Genomic DNA, 20,210 nt, shown 5'->3' with positions numbered 1-20,210 from the left:
GGAAATCATCATCAAGTAATATTTGCTACCCAAAGGGAGCACAGAAGGGTACTGGACACTAGAAGGAAGCCCATTTAGGATATTTTGAATTGCGGAAAAATGACTAATTCACCTAAAGACCATTAGCCAAGCCAATTACACAGTTACTCTGACTGAGTTTGGTGGGTCTTCCTTTAGAAATTAAAAACATTTATAGTTTCCGGAATTCTGTTCTGAAGCAAACTGCACAGACACTACGGCTGATGCCAGTTTTCTAAGGCAGAACTTTCTGGTCATTGTGTTTTAAACTTGTCTGTGAGCTCACCCGTTTCAAATGACTCTGTCACATTCAGTAGTCTGGGCTGTTTTTCTCATTCTATGGAGCAAGAGCAACAGTCATAATACTGTTGGCATTGGCATCACAATCATTGCTAATGCTCTTTGAAAACTGCAAGTATGAGCATTGGGTTGTTCAGGGGAAGATAATGAGAATGAGGGATTTATTTTCCCCATTAACATTAGTGCAGTCAATTTTTATAAATTTGGGAATTATGGCTTCCAAAATTACTAATATGGTATTGGAGAAATAAATGCTCCTTGTTATTCATTATATCCATAATCAGGATTGTGGATTATTATTTGGGATAAAATTGTGCTTTCATGGCCCAGTGACTCACCACAGAATTTGTGTTGTCCTGCACACTCCCAAGTCCATACATGGATATGGTGGTTGCTCTATAGCTTTGTAACATCCTATAATGCGAATAATATGAAAATCAGGACATTAAAGCTTTCTGAAATGAAAATTTGAGGAAGGAGATTTCAGGAAAGCCTTAAGACAAAACTATTTATGTTTGCCAACTTGGTGGAAACACTGCAGTGTTTTATTTTAAAGTTTTTGGGTTTGCCTTGTGAGGATCCCTGAATCAAGTGTTTGTGCTCATTACAAAAGTGCGTTTCAGTAGATTTTTTTAACTCAAACCGGTGCAGTACCCAAAGCAAACGCATAAGAAACCTTAGTTATTTGTGAGCGTTTATACTGGGTCTACCACAAGTAAAAATGTTTAATTTCCTGTGGATGATAGACTTTTTATGGTGACTGGCAAATACTTTGGTCCTTCATTGGGTGTTTTATTAATACACAGTTACATATCTATTTGAGATTGACCTTGGGTTCAGGCAACTGGTGACTACTCTGAGCCCTGTGAATTGATAGTTCAGAGCCAGATGCTGATGAGCCAAATGAAGTGGGGACGATTCCTGGTTCATGATAGTATGTTTTTCACAACCTCCCTGTGAAACAGAAACATCACTCTCACTTTATATTTCCCATGTAGAAGATCCTTATGGGTCTGGGGAAAGGGTTCATGTTCCTTTGTCAGACTCAGCCCTGGGATGCAAGTGAAGAGCAATCTGCTGGTCAATCAGAGATTTATTAATGCCATGCCCTATTGAACAAGGATAGACAAAAGCTTGCTTTTTCTTTTCTCTTCTTTCCCTCTCCCTTTCTTTTTCTTTTCACTCTTTGGTCTCCCTCCTTCTCTCTGTAGAGGCCTTCATAGACAGCTGGAGGGAAAAATGTAAAAAGAAACAAGCTTGTGAAGCCACTGTAAGAGAATATAACTCTAGATGTGACTTTTTTTTTTTTAAGGGAATTTATGTTAAAGCCAATGTATGGTTGATCATGAACTGATTAATGGTTTATGTAAATCCAGAAGTGATTTTGAAGGTGACATGATAGGCAAAATAAAAACAAAAACAAAACAAACAGAAATTCAATACCTTGTGAGTTGTTTAAACATTATCTGCATTTTAAAGCCTGTAAAGTCGTATTGTATGTTTGATTTTGCTATCCACTGGCATTGCTTTCAGAAAACAAGCTTTGAAACTGACTTTTGTGGGTCAGATGCCTTTTGTCTTCAAGCCTTCAGTTCTGATAGGAATGTTTATTTTCAGTAAGAAGTTAAAAAAGGGCTTTTCCTCCTTATTTGGTGTGTGGGGGACTTCTGCTGGTACGAAGAACTTATTTTAAGGTTTTTAAAGTTCTTTCAAACATTGTTTTAGTTATTCAAGGGTTCCAGACATGTGCATTCCTAATAAACACAGTGCATAATGCAGAAAAGCAAAAGGGAGTCATTGTCCCAAGAGATCTCCCTCGTACCGAATAGGAAAGAACAGAGCTAAGGAGAGAGGGCTGCAACTGAGATGTTTCTGATTGGCTAAGGGTGGGTTTACAGAAGATGTAGACAGTTCCATGCCTTAAAGAGCTTTCATATAGCCAAGGCCTCTCAATTACATTTCAGGGTAGAGACACAGACCACCAGGCCAGCCTTCATTTTCGGTTCAGTCACTGCCCATCTGAGTTTCGTAATGCTCTTAACACTCAGTCAGGCTTAAGAAAAACAGTGTGAAAATAGTCAAGGAAGAAACATGAAATGATTCACTTGCAGTCCCATGGAACCCCTGCTCTCCTCACTCTGTATCTACAGCTTGATAATTCTGTTGTGTGGTCTTTTCTCCCACACTGGACAGTGGGTTCTGGTCTACAACTCATTAGGGCCCAGTTTATAATTTGGGGTGGGTCTTAGATGAACAGTTGAGTGGTGAAATAGGCTAATTCCAGCTCTCCTTCACACATCAGCTTTGTAGGAACACTGTGCTATGTTTAGGTTATGAATGTGTACCTATCTGTTTTTCCCTAGGATTCAGTTTTTGTGATTCTTTTTTACCACAGCCTTCATATTTCATTGAACATTTGGACATGTGATCTTTGTGTATCATTCCCCTTACCGGGTTATAAGCTCTTTAGAGATCAGATACCATGTCTTACTGCCTTTTATCCATTGTAATCAGTCATGTTGTGGAGATTTCATATGCATGTGAAGTACATTTAATTAACTCACTAACTGAATTAAACAGGCCTAGGCTATGGTCCTAGTTGATTAGTGCAGTCATGGGAGAGAATCTCAATTCACTTGGAAAGGTAAATGCTGGCCATCAATTTGGGCCATTGTAATAATCAATACATTTCATATCAAAAACCTGGAATTACACAATGCTTTAGAAGTTCTAAAACCTGCTTTAGATTGCTCAGCCATATAGTCTAATTCTGCCAAAGTGCTCACAGTGCAGTGTACGATATTACCTCATTTCTGGGAGCATCTCATACTTACTAAATGCAAGCTGATGGGAGGATACACTCTGTCATTGAATGGAAACACTGTTAAGTGAAATCATCATCAATACTGATCATGTAATTTTCTGCTGAAAGTCTGTGATGCATTAAATAGGCTCTTGTCTTAACTTTGTGATTGTGACTCCCATCTTCTGCAGCAGAAGTAACAGAGGTTTGATTGGAAGTAATGATTATTGTATTCATGGTTGGCCTTCAGATCTTCTAAAAAGGAAGAGAAGCAATCACTTGTTTTATTTTTCCCTCCCCAAAGGAAAAATTATGAGAAAGAAAAAAAAAATGGAAACAAAGTCTATGTAAATAGGGAAGGGTGGAGGGTGTGAAGGGCACATAGGTAATGGGGGAAAAAATAAGAACTAAGATACATCATGTTCAGGTACAAACACCCAATGATAAATGTAAATGTATACTTAAAATGTACCAATTAATATATAAATAAAAAACATAAAATTGTACTACTAGAATAAATGGAAAAGAGAATGTAGAAATCCACTGCCCAAAGAATGATGTGTATATGGATGTAATATAAAAATAATATTCAGTACCTTAAAATAAATATGATAAACATTAAAAATATTTTTCCCTCCCCTGGCTTAAGAGGCCCATGGAAAGCCTATTCCTATTAATTTCCTTTCTTTGACTGTTAATATATTTGAGAAAGGATTAGAAGGAAATACTGTACTAGAATAGTAAAATAAAGAGACTTCGCAGAGCTCGCCAGAGAACTGAAGTTTGCCCAGGGCCTTGGGGACTAGTACAGCCCAGCAGTTGAATTTTATTATACATGTAATTTTCCCAAATGATGCCTTCTTTGAATCTTTACAGTAAATGTGAAATTGACTTCAGATTTTAGGCCCTCAACTGTATTTTTAAAGGCATTTTAATCTTCACTGGGTGATGAGTGATGCCTTTGCAGACTGGCTAATAGGCACACATCACCACAGGTCTCAGTGGCTCCTTCTATTTTGAATTTCCCTTTGCATGTTTTCTTTGATCCTTCCACTTTGTATTTAGAGTTGGATTACATCTATAAAGCAAGCATACAGTTTCCCTGGATGTGGATTTTGGGGAAATAGTCCATAGTAATTGTTCTTCCTATTTTCCCACTCCCAAGAAATACACTTCAGTAGCACATAAACTAAGGGGCAGATTATCTAAGGATTCCCTGGAAATCTGAGCAGGAGTGGGAAACATATACAGGTAGGAAGTAAGAATGTCTTAAAGAGAAAAAAATCCAAATACCATCCCTGAGAATACTTGAGGACAGGGGCTATCATGTGTTTATCCATCTATCCCAGCTTTTAGCGTGCACAGTGGGCCTGCTGCCTTTGTTTGGAGAATTGAAATAAATGGGCATTAGTTTTGATCCTTGAGGGATGCTGTCAAATAAGCACTTCTCCAGAAACTCAGGTCCTTCCCACCCAAGTGAAAGGGTGTTTCTTGAGGGGGGAAGACAGTATGTCCTTCTATACAAAATTAGGAAGAAAACTGTATATCTTTATCAAACTTTAATCTTTTTTTTTTTTTTTTTTTTTGGTACCAGGGATTGAACTCAGAACCTTGCCCTTGTGAGGCAGGAAGTGGCACCACTGAGCTAAATCCCCGGCCCCCATCAAACTTTAATCTTTAATCAAACTTTGCCTCAGCTTTTAGTTTTTCCTTTCATTTTCTTTGGGATTATCTGCTTTTCTTTCCCTAACCCATTGAATTGAATTATTAGCTTATTTCTATTGGCTCAGAATTCTGTTTAGCATTTTTTTCACACTTTTCTCTTCATGCTGATGGTTTTCTTGTTTGACTCATCGGTTTCAGAGAAAGCTGAGTTAAAATAAGCAAGCCTTCATGTTTGTGTATAGGATGCATGTTAAGGTTATTAAGTTTATTCTCTCCCAAATAATGATCTTTTTCCAGTTGTATTTTGCCCTCTCTTTGCTTTTTTTCTTGCTTCTTTTATATTAGTATCCATTTACTTTCAATCTTTATGTGGTTTTAGTTTTAAATGTGTTGCTTGTAAATTACATATAGGTAGATGTTTAAAACCTTTCAAAAGGTGAGTTGGGATTTATTGTGCTTATTGATAAATTCAGATTTATTTCTACTACCTTATTGAGTGCTTTCTATTTACTTTGTTTTATGTTTGTACCATCATTTCTCCATTTTCAGCTTTTATAAGTAAGATCAATAAAATTTTAACATATTTTTTTCTGCTGGTTTGAAATTTTATGTATTCATGTATGCATTCATATTTCTACTTTTAATGATAATCTATATTCTTCACACATATACTTTTCAAGTCTGAAATTTATCAATTTTCTCATCTTTATCTGGAAAAGTACAGTACTTAGAATGCCATTCCATTGTACATGTTAAGGATCATCTGCATTTTATAACTGTTTTACCTTTTAAGCCCTTACTTATTTTTGTTTCAAATAACCAAATCTTTAGATTCACATCATATGTTTAAGATTTTTGTTCACTCTTGCTTCTTACATTTCATTCTTTCCTTCTGAGTTGAATTTCTTCTGCTGAGTCTTATCCTTAGAAAGAACTAACATTAGTGGTAAACTCCTTCTGTCCTTTTAAGTGAGAATATATGTATTTTGCCCTGAGTTTTAAATAATACATTAATAGGTATAAAAAATTTAGGTTAATAGCTACTGTATTTCAATATATTATTCCATTCTCTTCTCCCTTCACTTGTTATTGTGAGAAGTCAGTTGACTGTCTTGTCATTTCTTGAACCACATCTGACTTTTTTTCTGGTTGCTTTTAAGAATAATGTTGCCTCTGGCTAGGCAAAGTGAGGCATGCTTGTGATCCCCACATTTAGGAAGGTGGAAGCAGGAGAATTTCAAGTTCCAGCCCAGCCAGGCAGCATAAAGAGACTTTATCTCAAAAAAAAAATGTGGTGGGGATGTAGCTCAGAAGTACAACATCCCTGTGTTCAATTCCCAGTACTGCTCCACCCCAAATTTAGCTCAATGAGTTTAAATTTGGATCTCATTGAACTTATTCTTCACAGGGTCATTTATCTATCTGAACCTAAGGAGTCACACTTTAGGTCAGTTCTAGATAATTCTCTTCCATTATTCTCTTTGAATATTACCTCTCTCCTATTCTCTCTTGGAAATGTGTTTATTGGACTCTCTTATTCTGTCATGCATGTTGTTTAACCCTTATTCATATTTCTTATACATTTAACTTTTTATCTTGCATTCTGGGTCATTTTCTCATATTTACCATCTAGCTTACTAATCCTCACTTCAGATAAATTTAATCAGGTGATTGAAGCTGTCCATAGAGTTTTTAATTTGTCACTATAATTGTGACTTTTAAAAGTGGTATTTGGTTCTTTTTCAAGTCTGTTTTTTCTTAAAACCTTTAAAAAATTCCTCCTTTTACATCTTTAATCATTTAAACATATTTTATGGTCTCTATTATAAATTCTTGGCATCTAATCCTGCCACTGCATCTGCCATCTCATGGTAGATTGTATTTTAGACTTCCTATTTTGAGTTCATCTTTGACAGAGGCTTATGGGAATACTGTTACGGGGCATGGGTTTTGGACATATTCCCTGGGATAGATTTTTGTTTGCTTTTGCTGTGCGTTCAACATATTTCAGCCCAGTTCAAATTGTCAACTTAATTTCATAGCATGGGTATTCCCAGAATATAAATACGGTATAGAGGGTGATTCCAAATTTAAAGTATCTGTACTGTGTAGCACAGGTCCACAGTTACACAGTCTCACATGCAACTTTAGCTCCTATCCTAAATCTAGCTCAAGAGACACTTTCTTTTCTTAATGGCACTGGTAAATAGCTAAAATAGTCTGATTTCGTTTTTTTCTTGACATTGGGGCATTTCTCTTACTCTCTTTCAATTTCAGAAAGGATGTTTGTTATATTTTATTTAGAATTATAGGAATTCAGTGGCATAGGGTTTTTGGGGAAACTAAATGTGCTGTGCTGCCAAAAGCAGAAATCTGGGGGGGGGGGGATGTTATTTCCCTATATTTAAAAGACATCATATATTCAACACTTTCTCTAATGTGGAAAAATTTCAGTGTACCATTTATTTGCAATGGAATTTAGAATGTAAACCATTTGGAGATTTAAAAAAATCTGTTGAATTACTTCATTCTTATAAATTACCTGGGAACTACTCTTTCTAAATTTGCATTGGACACTTCTTGAGACAACGTTCATAAAACAATGAATTCTACGTTGGAATCTAGAACACAGTGTATATGGAATACTAGGAGCAGAATCTATTTGTGAATTAGATGTAGCTCTTTTAAGAACAAATAATAGAAACTCAACTCTAATTGGTTCAAGTAAAAAAGGGATATTTATTAATTCAAATAGCTGAAAAATCCTGGGGTATATTGTTCACATTCTCAGAAAAGGTAATTAGGGTCTGTCTCTTTCACTTGGTTCTGCTTTCTTCTGTGTTGGCTTCATCCTCATTAGGACTCTTTTCATGGTGGCAAGATGTTTTCCAACAGCTCCAGTTAATGAGGGCTTCTCTTTCCCAGTCTAGCACATGTAGGACTGTGGCCTATAGCTTAGATCAACTCTCCATTCCCGAAAAATCCACATGGCTGGGGTGGGGACGATATACTCAATGAGACTGGTTCCAGGAGGGGTGGCTAGAGTCACATTGGTCAAACCACATAGCCTGTGGATAGAGAAGGATGGTTCTCTGAGAAAACTCTGGAAGCTGGGTAAGCGAAGCACTGCAATGTTTCTATCATCTAATTTCCTATCTGTGTTTACTGTTCATTTCAGGACAGTGTTGAGTTTAGAAACATCTGCAGTCATTTGGCTCTACAAATCGAAGGACAGCAGTTTGACAGAGACTTGAATGCTGCCCACCAGTGTTTGAAGACTATAGTCAAGAAGCTGATTCAATCACTTGCTAATCTTCCTTCAGATGCTCACGTGGTTGCCTGCGCTTCCTTGAGACAGATCTTACAGAATCTCCCAGACACATGAGGGTTAAAAGCTTCGAGGTGTAATCCACGGCTAACATTAAGAGAACTGTATTCCTTCCCTTCCTGATTGCATCAACAGACAGTGGCCATTTTTAGTCCCAACAAGGAGACTTGATCGCAAATGTAGCAGTCTGATCAGCGGTACCTGTAGCTTTCACAGTTATAGCATGTTAGTGAAAAAATTTTAAAGCTGTGGTTCATATTTGAGTATGTTGATCTATTTGCTGTCTTTTTAATTGAAATATATTTCATTTTATGCAACTGATTGGATTACACATGTATACATTTATTATTTCATATTAAGTGTTAGTTTTCACTGAATGATACCTTAATCTATAGTCATATTAATGTATGATACGTTTAATATGGTTATCTTAAAGCTCCATGGACCTTAAAATTATCTTGAATAAATAGGACATTTGATTCAATGACTAGGACATGTTCTACTTGATGGGACTTCACTTTCAATTATGAGAATGAGTTTTAGTTGTAGGACCACGTGAAACAGTACAGTAATTATGAATTCCAATCCTGGTGTTAATAACTTACAGTTGGGAAGGAAGCATTGCTTCTAAACCTTGTGCTTTCATATGCTGATTTGTAAACTTAAAATGATGAGCTCTGAAGTACCAAGACTACATGATATGTAAATAAATACAAAGTACAGTATTATTAAAGTCTCATGTGGAAACATCTAGCTCTTCTTATTTGTTTCCAACCATTCTGATTGAAGTGGAACATTCTTGTGAAAAAGGGAGAGTGGGCATACTGGCAGATTTCCCTTACCATTTAGACACTGAGGGTTGGGAAAAGAAAAAGAAGATGAGTTTTTTTTTTTTAAGCAAAAACATAATCTGTACATAATTAGAAAAACCTAAGCTTCCTCCTATTCAGTGATGACTGCATGAGAACAAAATAAGGTGAGGTGCTTGTTCTCTCTTAAATATTAAATAGAAACAGCCTCTGGATTAGAAAAAAAGATTATAGTGTATGTGTACAGCTTGTTTTCTGAAAGCATTATAAATTGGATCTATGTGGTGAGAGTACATCCCCTATCTTAAAAAAAAAGTCCTAATAGTAATCAGAGCCTTTTTAATCCTACCTATTGAGATCCTAGTTGGCTCCAAATGTTTTCTTTCAGGATGTGAGAGTGAAAAGTAAATCTATGTAATTGATCATTTTCACAGAAAAGAAAGTAAGAAAGTTGAAACTGAATTCTGAAGGAAAGAGGGAAGCTTTTTTACATACGTGTGTTGGGGTGGTTTGGAGGGCAAGGAAGGCATTTATTTCTTGGGAACACTCTTTAGTAATTATTTTTTCTCAGGTCTAGGAAACATTTTATTTGGGGTAGCATATGACTTTATTTTATGAGGAGGCTTTTCCCTCCAAAAGGAACATCCTAGTGGTCTCCTTTAAAACTCATCACTACGTATAAGGTGCCTTCCCCATTGTAATTAATAATTCTCCCAATATTAAATTTTTTGACTCTTATCCCAAGACATTGAACATTCTGACTTTTCTATCATTGCCTTTGCTTTTTCCTAACTTTGTACCATGTCTTCCACATATGATTAAAATCCAACCCATCCTTCAAGGCTTGATTTACTTGCTACCTCATATGAATCCTTCTGGACTAGCTTAATTGAAAATGAACTCTTCATCTTTCACAGAGCACATTTTGAGCTACTGCTCTGTTTTTGTTTTATCATACACCATCTTCATAGCACTGCTATTGGTATATCTGACCAAGATCAGTTTGTGACAGCAAGAATTTTTCTAGACCTCTTCATATGGTACATAACATCTACAACTCTAAAGGTTCTTTGCAATCCATTGTCCCTCACATCATTTTATACCTCCTAATCCCATTTTAGTTTCTGTGTATTATGTCCTATGGCCAATCTATGCAGTCATTTCATTGTACATGCCCCCAGTTCCCTCTGCCTCTTTCCCAGGGAATCTATGTTCTCCTCTAGCCCTACTTTATTTCCTAGATTTGTGATGTGCAATATGGTAGCCACTGGCCACGTGTGACTATTAAGAACTTGAAATGTAGCTTGTCTGAATTGAGATGTGCTTAAAATGCAAAGTGTGCACTGGCTTTTCAAAATTTAGTACTAAAAGAAGAAAAGTAACCTAAAATATCTAAATATTTTTAATACTGACTAAACGTGGAAGCAATAATTTTGAATAAGTCAGGTCAAATAAAATGTCATTAAAATTAATTGTACCTGGTTCTTTTTACTTTCATTGTGCCTACTAGAAAGTTTAAAAATCAGTGGGTAGGATACATTATATTTCAATGGAACAGTTCTGTTCTAGAAAATTCATTAGACAATTCACTGCTGTCCTCGACAATTCACCTTCTGAATGTTGTTCCATACCTTCTCAAACTCTACCCCTATCTACCCTCCCCATTCTAAGCTGATGACTTTGCTTCTAATTGCAAAGGATAATGAAGGCCATTGGAAAGTTTATCATCTCAGTAGCAGATCTGCCAGCCTTGCATCTGCACCAATATACTCTGAGTTCCTTTCTGTTTTAAGGAGGACCTGCCCTGCTCCCACCCAATGCTGGTCAGCTACTCAGGTCCTATATCCTGTCCCTTCTCACTCACTTTCCTTTTTCACCCATTCCTTTGCCTGTTTATCAGCTTTTGCCTCTCAATAGGAACATTTCCCCAGCATGATATTATATTATAGTGTGTCCAATATTTTAATTCCCTTAACAGCAAAACTCATTGCAATAATTGTCCAAATCAATTGTCTATATTTTATTTTTTTCCTATTCTCTTCTGAACTCATTCCAAGTGAAAATTGTGCCCTCAACTACCGTTGTCAAGACCCTTAATGACTCCCCCACTAACAAGTTCAATGGCAAATCTGAGTCATCTTATTTGATCTATCAGCAGCTTTGGGAACAGTTGATTGTTCCCTTCACGAATCACCTTTTATGTTTTCAAGTAAGCAGACTTTCATGGTTTTAGTTTTTCACTGACTCCTTCCATAGCTCTTTATCCTGGTTTGTCCAAATCTCCTGATTTCTTGATTTTAGAGTGTTCCAGGGCTCACTTTTGGCCCTCTACCTACATTTACTCCTTGGTGATTTTAAATACCAGACACTCACCATTGACACCTAGGTATATAGGTGTCTTCTGATCTAATCTCCATATTTCTGTGTCCAACTGATTTTAGACTCTTTTAACTTGGATATTTAAAAGGCATTTTAAATTTCAAAATAGAATTCTTGGTTCCTCAGTCTGCTTCTCTCCATCTTCCAGATCTCAGTTGGTGGTGACTCCTAACCTTTTGGTCACATTAAAAAAGCTCTTAAATTCTTCCTAGATTTGTCTATTTCTCTCACCTAAACTTATATAATCAACAAATCCTATTGGCTTAACCTTCAAAACATATCTCAAATTAGATCACTTCCCACTACTTCTGCGACCACTACCCTTGTCTAGGTACAGTTAGCTTCTTCCTAGAATATTGTAGAATCTCCCTAAATGGTCATGCTACCTAAATGGTCAGTGGCCTCTCCCTATCATTTGTTCTCTACATGTCAGCCATAGTAATAGAAGTTCAATCACTCTTTATCTCTAAGCCACCAATGGCTTTCTTTTTTACTAAGAATAAAGTTCAAATTCTGCCCCTACCATACTATACTTCTATTGTAACATGTAGGCTTCTTTGTCATCCTTGTCTCTTCAAATACAACATCTAGTTTTAGGACCTTTGTACTTACTCTACCTTCTACCTGAAAGACTTTATTCTCATCTACTTCAAGGAGGTCTCTGCTGCTTGTTACCTAATTAAAAGGGCCATCTCTTGCCCCCTTAATGAAAATAACATCTCCACCATTCCCTTATCTCTCCTTCCTAGTCCCTCCACATTGCTCTTGTAATCATTTAAATTTATTGAATTTGTACATTGTTTGTTGTCACAGGTAAGTAGTTGCCCTCAATGGAAGTGTTCATGTCATAATTAAGAGAAGCTATGGCAATTATTTATTTATGGACAAAAAAGTGAATATTACCTTAGATGGTGACAGATGTGATTAAGGACATTGTGATAAGATTGTCTGGGTTTATCTGAGTGGGGACCCTAAATGCAGCCACAAATGTCCTTATAAAGAAGAGGCAGAAGCAGACAACTTAGGCAGAAAGGAGAAAGTACTGTTCCCATGGAGGCAGAGGTTGAAGTGATGTACCCATAAGTCAAGAAATGCTGACAATTATTAGAAACTAGAACAGACAAAGACTGGATTCTCCTCTAGAGACCCCATTGGGAATGATGCCTTTATGATACTTGATTTTGGACTTCTGCCCTCAAGAGCTGTGACAGAATACATCTCTGTTGTTTTAAGACACCCAGTTTGTGTAATTTATTATCACAGCCCCAGAAAACTAATCCATAGTATGTCTCAAAGCTATGATGGGTGTTCAAATTTTTAAAAAAGTATTACTTTAGTAAAAGATACATTGCCATTAATCTTCCTCAGAATACTCCCTTTCATTTCAAATGCACTTATCCTGTCATTCTTGCTACTTTCTGAAGTGGTTGTGAGACTCCTTTTTTATAGGATAATTCTGCTGTCATGGCTTCCTTGATGTCCTGAATTGGTTCAAAACATTTACTTTTCATGGTCATTTTGACTTTGGGGAAGAGTCAGCCAGAAGTTGCGTGGTGCCAGATCAGGTGAATAAAGTGGATGAAGACACATCATACTGTTTTTACAAGTCTGTCTTTCTGTTGGATGGCACTTGGCAGCAGCATTCACCATATTTTTTTAATCACATCTTGTGAAAACACTTACAAAAGAAGACTTCCAGAACTACTTCAGACAGTGAAGGGCATATTTTGAGGGGGATTAATGGCAATGTATCTTTTACTGTAATGCTTTAAAAAATTTAAACATTCACTGTGTCTTTTGAATACCCCTTGAACACTTGTCTTTCCTTGCTAGAATGTAAGCACCAGGGATGATATTCATGCCTCTAATCCATGACTGGCACAGAGTAGCAGCTCAATAAATATTTGATGAATTAAGATATGCAAATCACGTGGTTAGTCAATTTACCATTTTTTGAACAAACTATTTTGATGTCTCCAGAAGTTCTCCAAATTTTATGTATTTGGTAAATATCTAAACTCAGAAAATTTGAAAAAGATAATTTAAGGACTAAATTTAGGTGTTGAGTTAAAAAACAGTCATGTAGCAATCACTCATAAGTGGCAAATAGTCATTATCATCCTAACAGTTACTGGGACAGTGTAGGCCATTCTGAAGAGTGACCCTTTCTTTCCTCAATTTTCCTGTGCAGTTCTTTTTCTCTTCTGCCATAACTTAAAGCCAGCCTATATGTGTGTATGTGGGGGAGGGGGGTTTTAAAATAAGACCACACAATAACTTGAACAATATGTGACACTTTCATGAGTATGGGTTGTAGATGTCTTTTCATAGTTCCGAAACAAATGAGTCATCTGATATTTTCTCCATTGAATTTCCTTGAATATTTCACTCTGCCAGTTTGTGGATGGTCCAAACACATTTGTTTGTGTACCAAAAGTAGGGTCCATGCTGCAGACCTTCTAAGTAAAGCTGAATAAGTGAGTGAGAGGAAGGTACCTATACCCCTTCTCTGGCCCTTACACATCTTCCTCATTACCTACTTTACTTTTCTGGAAGCTCCAAGAGCTCCCAGATCAGCCTGTTTCTACATCTTTAACTGTATGCCTTACACTAATTCAAGAACTATCTTCAAGTTTCCTTGGCTGTGTTCCATTTCTTTTTCATACTCAAAAACAACTTTCTTCCTCTGCTTAAATGTTCTGGTACTCTTCTGACACAGTTTCTTCCCAAAGTGAATTAGTTTCCTTGATTTAAACAAAGGCCTTTGGAGGGTAGAAAACTACTCAGATACTTGCATCAGACAGAATATTGGACTGTAATAATCAAGCCTTTCGCATCTTAAAATTCTCCTTCAAGAGTTGGCTTTATTTTCAGTTTTTCTTCATGCACTGGTGCCAGAACCTTATGCAGTAAATCTATCTGAGACGACTATAAATTCTGTGGATCCATGAGTTTCAAGACACATTTAATTCAGCAAAACAACCAAGAAGTGTTCCGTATCATCTGGGTATCCTCATCAGGAATCCCAGTTTTCCATTCAACAGCCAAAAAATTACCACAGACAGTCCTGTTTTCACTTAGCTGCATATCAGGACTAAAGGTCTAGGCCATTGTAGCCCCAGCACATGTTCCAGAGGCTTTATCTTTGTCTGATGTGACTTGTTTACTGCTGTGCTCAGTAGACATAATGTTTGAAGCTGAACAATACTTTATAAATTTCTCTTCTTATAGACAAGCTCCATCTCACAGCTATAAGTCAGGAGATACTTCCAAGGCTGGCAGGACCATTTCCTGGCACAGAAGTACCATTAATTTTTTTCTCTTGCCTGGATAAAGACTTTGATAATAATCATGGTTTCATTTTCTTTTTCTTTAAAAAAATTAGGACGTGTCTATGGAGCATAGCAGTATCTGGCAGAGAAACAAATTCCTAGTGACCCTAGAGACAAGTTGCAGAAAAATGTTAGCTTAAGATGGCTTCTATTGGTACAAAGAGAAGAGTCTGCAAATGCCTCATCTCCTCTGTAGTTCTGAATAAAATTTAAGAATACAGAAATATATCACCAGCATGGAACAGTGTGTGTGTGTGTGTGTGTGTGTGTGTGTGTGTGTTGAGGATAGAAGGAGAAAGAAGAGTGATGGAGACCACTCTGAGCAAGCTACAAATTCATAAATTGGCTTTTCATATTAAAAGTCTGAGTCTGCCTATTTAGCACATAGTGGCTGGCCTGAAGAGCCAGCAGCTGGTGTGTGGGAAAGGAATAACTACTCCCCATGCCACTGGTCAGAGCAGAGGTCTCAATGATTTGTGATGCTGTGACGTCTTAGATGGCAAGACAATAGTGCAGCTAAGGGCAGCATGACTCTTACAGAAAACTCCTATAGAGGCAAAAATTAATACATGGGAAGAAACAAATTTCCCATTAATCAATGATCTTTCCTACTAGAATATCTTGTTCCCTTGTTGCTAGGACCCTGCTCACATCAGTGCTGTCCACTTCACTGTTCCCCATACTGCCCCTTTCCCCTTCTATACGCTGCATGTTCAATTAATAGTGGCAAGCTCCAGGAGATGGTGTCCTAGCCTTATAAGAGCTTTGACCATCCTGAACCCCCCATTTATTCATTAAGATCTTGTCTTGTCTCTTTTAATACTGCCACTATACCCTTGGTCAGATGATTGGGAGTTTGTGCAGCTTCTAATAGGAGAGGAGAGGAAGTTCGTTAAGCCTAGAGCACTAATGAAGAAACAATGGGATAATTTTGAAAAGTCCTTGAGATAGTCACAGTCTCACTTTAGGAGTTCACTCAATAAGTTTTGTTAGTTTGTTGATTTGCTCAAATTGCTCCTCAAATATGAAACTCTTCATTTATTTTATAGATATATAATGGTTGGGAAGTGCTGATGTGACAGCTCTTTGAAAATCATATTCAAATCTCCTAGTCTGTCTTCAATATTCTCTTATCTCTTCATCTTTAATCATCTCTCAGCCGCTCTTTATCAACCCCCTCTTTATCTGCTTTCATAGGATTGTGGGCAAAAGCAACAGAAGACTCTTAATTGAGTTATGACTTTTTGTGCCCAAATATTTTTCTATGCATAAATCAAGTTAACAGATGTTAGTGTCTGTCAAATATTCTCTTACTTTCCTTCAAGTCTCAGATTAAATATTTCCTGTGCAGTGCAGAATTGAATTGTATGTGTATATAGCAGGAATATTATTTACATTTACATTGGAAGAACAGTCGTACCCAGAGAGAATAAGAATAAAGTTCTTCTATTAATATTCCTGTTTTGTAGCAATTTTGACCGGTGGAAAAAGGGAGAGAATGAAAAACCTTGTTGGTGTCATTGCCTTCACATTTTTACTTAATTAAATCTAAATGGTTACTATGATACATATATCATTCTATATTATGAGTAATCATATTAAGAAAGTTTCCTCTTTTCAAAATCAATTTTTTGAGTTTTCATAAAAAGGGTATTGTTTCTGTTTCGTATTGTTAGAAATTCTAGAGTTAATGGTTCTGGAATTATACTGCATGGTGTCATTCTCCTGTTCTCTAGATCTTACTTCTCCTGAAGGAAATGTTGGACCCTTAAGTCACATAACATTTATAAATCCATGTGCAGCTAAAGTGGCCTATGGGACAACTGCTTCAAATTCATCCAGAGCATCTCTAAACACATCCTTACCTTAGGCGATCCTAACTGTAATGCAAGCCACAGTCTGTTCTTTTGCAGAGTTCAGCAGGTTTATTGTTTCCATGAGTTTTATTTACTGAATATACTCAGTAGTTGATCTACTCAGGATGGAAATAACTGAAAAAGAATTGACAACAAATCTAATCAATTCAGTAAGGCTGAGTGTGTGTGTGTGTGAGCGATTTCCTGTATCAATAAACATACAGTTTTCAGTTTCTCCCTCTCACTTTCCTTCAGTCTTTTCAGGAGATTCAATGATGGGTATCCATATAAATAAGAAATTTCAGAATGACATGCAACACCAAGTAATTGATTACATATCTAACATATCCCCAAATGGGCTTTCTAAGCACTAATTACTGTTATATCATAATCTCCCAGAGGTCCTTTAGCTATAGGTTTTAAATGCTGTTTGTTACAAATAAAATGAATTCCTGGGGAAATGAAGGAAGCCCTTAGCAAATTGGTACTGCGGTGAAGAATAGCTTGCCAAATAAATAACTGGTGGTTTCCTTTCTCTCTTCACAGGAAGGAATGGAAGAGATTAGCTATGAAGAATCAGGGAACCAAAGGAGGGAACAAAAGATGGATAGATGGATAGTCTGGTATCTCAATACTCCATCGACATTGGTCCTGCCTTTTATTGGACTTAGACTGGCTTGAGTTGTAGGGAAAAGATAAGGACTCATGCAGTCAACTTCTATTCATTTCATTTTCTTGTATGCTCTAGGTGAAAAAAATGACTAGCATCAACATTTTCAAAAAAGTCATTAAATGAGAACATTCTCTTGCCTTGGGTTGACAGAAGAAATTTCCACATGTGGATTCCTCTTTTTCAAATCCATATCACAAATATCACAAACTTAATATTTCCAAGTGTGGCTCTGTCCTTTTAAGCTATTTCCACATTTTAAGTCCACAAGAGATGCCATAAAATGTGTGGTGACAATGACCTTACTAAAATAGATGGACAGCCTTTTCCATATCTTGTGCATTTTTTGTAGGTTAAAGTAGACTACAAGATATTGCTCTTTTAATTGCTTATCAGATGTTACTGGTAATCCTTTGTCAATTAAAAAAAATAAAATTTCTATGTTGAAGTTCAATATAATAATGCATATTGCTTAGAATGTTCTTTTTGTATTTTTTACTATTCTAAACAGAATATATAGGACCTCAGCCTCTTTAATATAAATAGGTTACTTATCTCAATGATCAAGATATGGAACTTGTTCTTTCATTTTAAAATAAAGAGTAATGTTGTCTTAGTTACTTTTCTCATTGTTGAGACAAAATAGCCAACACCCAAAGTAAAGGAAGAAAGGTTTTTTTCAGATCACAGTTTGTAGAAGTTTCAGTCCATAGTCACCTGGGTCCAAGGCAGAGTGGCTTCACAGAAGAGAAATAGTCCATGGCAGCAAACAGTAGCAATAAGCCTGCCTTCCCTCACTTCCTTTATATTCCATCCAGACTATACATTTATTGATTGGCAGCACCCACACCCAGGGTGGGGCTTCCACTATTCACTCCCAGAACTATGCTTTATAAACCCATTTAGTTATCACACACCCTTGATCCCAGTATCACACACCCTAGATCCAGCCACCTCTGAAAAGTCCCACCTCTGAGTGCGTGAAGCTTTGAGGGGACATCTAGATACAAGCCATAGCAAATGCTTTTAAAGAAATGAAAGACCTTAGAAACTCTATTTCAATCTATTCACAAAGATATTTGCTTTAATTTATAAGAAATAAACATACTATGAAAAGTAAATAAAACTTATTAAATGTAGCACATGTTGTCTTAAAATGGCTAAGTCATAAAACACAGTCAGTGTTTATTGTACCACATAATTCCAAAGTTACTACTTTAACATTTAAACCAAAGAGCTCTATCATTTACCTTAAAGTGTTTCCATGTTGGGTCTAAAAAATTGCAAACAAATTACAAGTTTCTTTTTAGTTATCTAAGAGAGGATATTCATTTTTTTCCTTTTTACAGGGATCAAACTCAGGGCCTTGTTCACGTTAGACAAGCACTCTAACACTGAGCTACATCCCTAGACATAAAAGAAGCTATTCAAGCTATTGCTATTCTTCCTGAAGCTTTTGTCACTTTTGGTAAAACTCAGATGCCTCAATGTAAATGTACATTTCACATGACACATCTCTCAAACCACCACAAGGGTGAGTTCTGATATCTGTAAATTACTTAGAGGAAAAAGGCAAAATTTGTGTTTTGTTTTTTTTTTGTCTTTCTACAGTTTTTAACACTTTCATGTAAAGATTTTCCTGTATTACTTAAAATATTTATCTAGTTATCTATCATCTATCCTATTAACTAGACTTATACATATGAAAAACTTTATATAACTATTCACATATATCAATGAATTATACCCCAAATCCTAATTGTGATTAATCAAGCCATTTGTTTTTATTCAGTAAAGTTTATGCTTTTCTGCCTACCTGACTGTGGTGTCAGTCTCTGCTTTGCTCTAGACATATGTGAACAGGACCTTTAAATTGCTTTCCACTCACTTAGTTACAAGCAAATTGTTGATCTTGTCACAGCCTCCCTTGCCTTTGTTGTACATATCCATGTGCAGACCACAGTTCCTCTTTGAAAATATTACCACACATGTACACCCAGTAGGTTTTCTATGGCTCTATCCAGAGTCAGCCAATTGAGGGTTGACAGGATGTCTGTAGGACAAATCGTTGGACCACGTCTTGTGAGTGCTTAGGAGATGCTTCTCCAGGCAGGTGGGACCGGGGAAACTCACTGGGGTTCTCAGGCTTGGGATCCAGTGCCCATTCCCTCATGTTCTTCTAAACACCATCAGGCCAGCTCCAAGTTTATTATTTATAGTGATTTCAATAGCATTTTGATTGAAAACAGGGTTTTGATCCAAAAAAAGTAAAACTGAGTACTGTAAATAAATGAATAAAAAAATGAAATAAACAAAACCCCAAATATTGATATTTACTAACTTTCTTCCTCTTTTTTAAATAAGAAACTGGTGATAGGTCCAGTTCCCCAATTCTTGAGCTGGCCTCCTTTAAAGCAAGCACATCAGGCTGGTGGGGTGGAGTCTTTTCTACTTAGCCGAGCATCCCCAGATTGTGTCGCTATCACTGAAAGTCTGGTGATAATGGGATTTTGGGAAGGAAATATCAGTGTTAAATCCATTGGATAAGCCCATATTTTTTTCTCTGAGCAGAAAGAAGTACAGAAGAGCCTGCCAGGAATGTTTGCAGGTGAGCAAACTTCCCACTCAATCTTTTCTGGGACATACAGTTCCAGCCAACTTTAAGCATGTTTGTAAACAGATAGGAGTGCCAAATCCAGCAGAAAGATCATGAGACCCTGCTCATAATGGCTGTGGGTTCATGGACCTAAGGACACATTTTAGGAAATCTGCTGCATACGGCCCAACAGTTTTGCACTCTTCTTCTTTGCACCTATCTGGTTACTTCTCACTCAAAATGCTTTTTCTGAGCTCTTAACTTAGCATGCAGCTTCTGTCTAAACTTTCCTGTTTAAGTGTCCCTTATAAAGGAATAAAAGCTTGGAATTTGTCTATTTGGGTCAGAGGAACAGTGGCAGGTTTTTGGAACCTTAAGAAAAGTAGAGCTCTCCCTGGATAGTGCTTTAGCTTACACACACACACACACACACACACACACACACACGCTGTAT

General features: G+C 36.7%; 1 protein-coding gene across 5 annotated transcripts in view; it reads left to right on the top strand.

Annotated features, from left to right (window-relative positions):
- Positions 1–19,589, top strand: part of Dleu7 (deleted in lymphocytic leukemia 7) — a 31,733-nt gene extending 12,144 nt beyond the window's left edge. The window contains exons 2-3 of one of the 5 annotated variants that reach the window (XR_002394644.2): positions 7,965–8,339; positions 17,037–17,139. Coding sequence is in view for 2 of the 5 variants with exons in the window: in XM_021257817.2 (XP_021113476.1) it covers positions 7,965–8,171 (207 nt within the window). In the remaining 3 variants the exon portion in view is untranslated. Of the gene's footprint in view, positions 1–7,964; positions 8,893–17,036 lie in introns of those variants that run through there. The other 4 variants (XM_021257819.2, XM_004844144.3, XM_021257817.2 and 1 more) reach the window with 4 other exon arrangements.
- Positions 19,590–20,210: the final 621 nt, after the last annotated feature.

This window comes from Heterocephalus glaber, unplaced genomic scaffold, assembly GCF_053883595.1.
Source record: "Heterocephalus glaber isolate CG9 unplaced genomic scaffold, H.glaber_assembly_v1.0 deba00001666, whole genome shotgun sequence".
Lineage (NCBI taxonomy): Eukaryota > Metazoa > Chordata > Mammalia > Rodentia > Bathyergidae > Heterocephalus > Heterocephalus glaber.
Note: the sequence above shows the minus strand (reverse complement) of the source record. Positions and strands in the feature narration are given on the sequence as shown.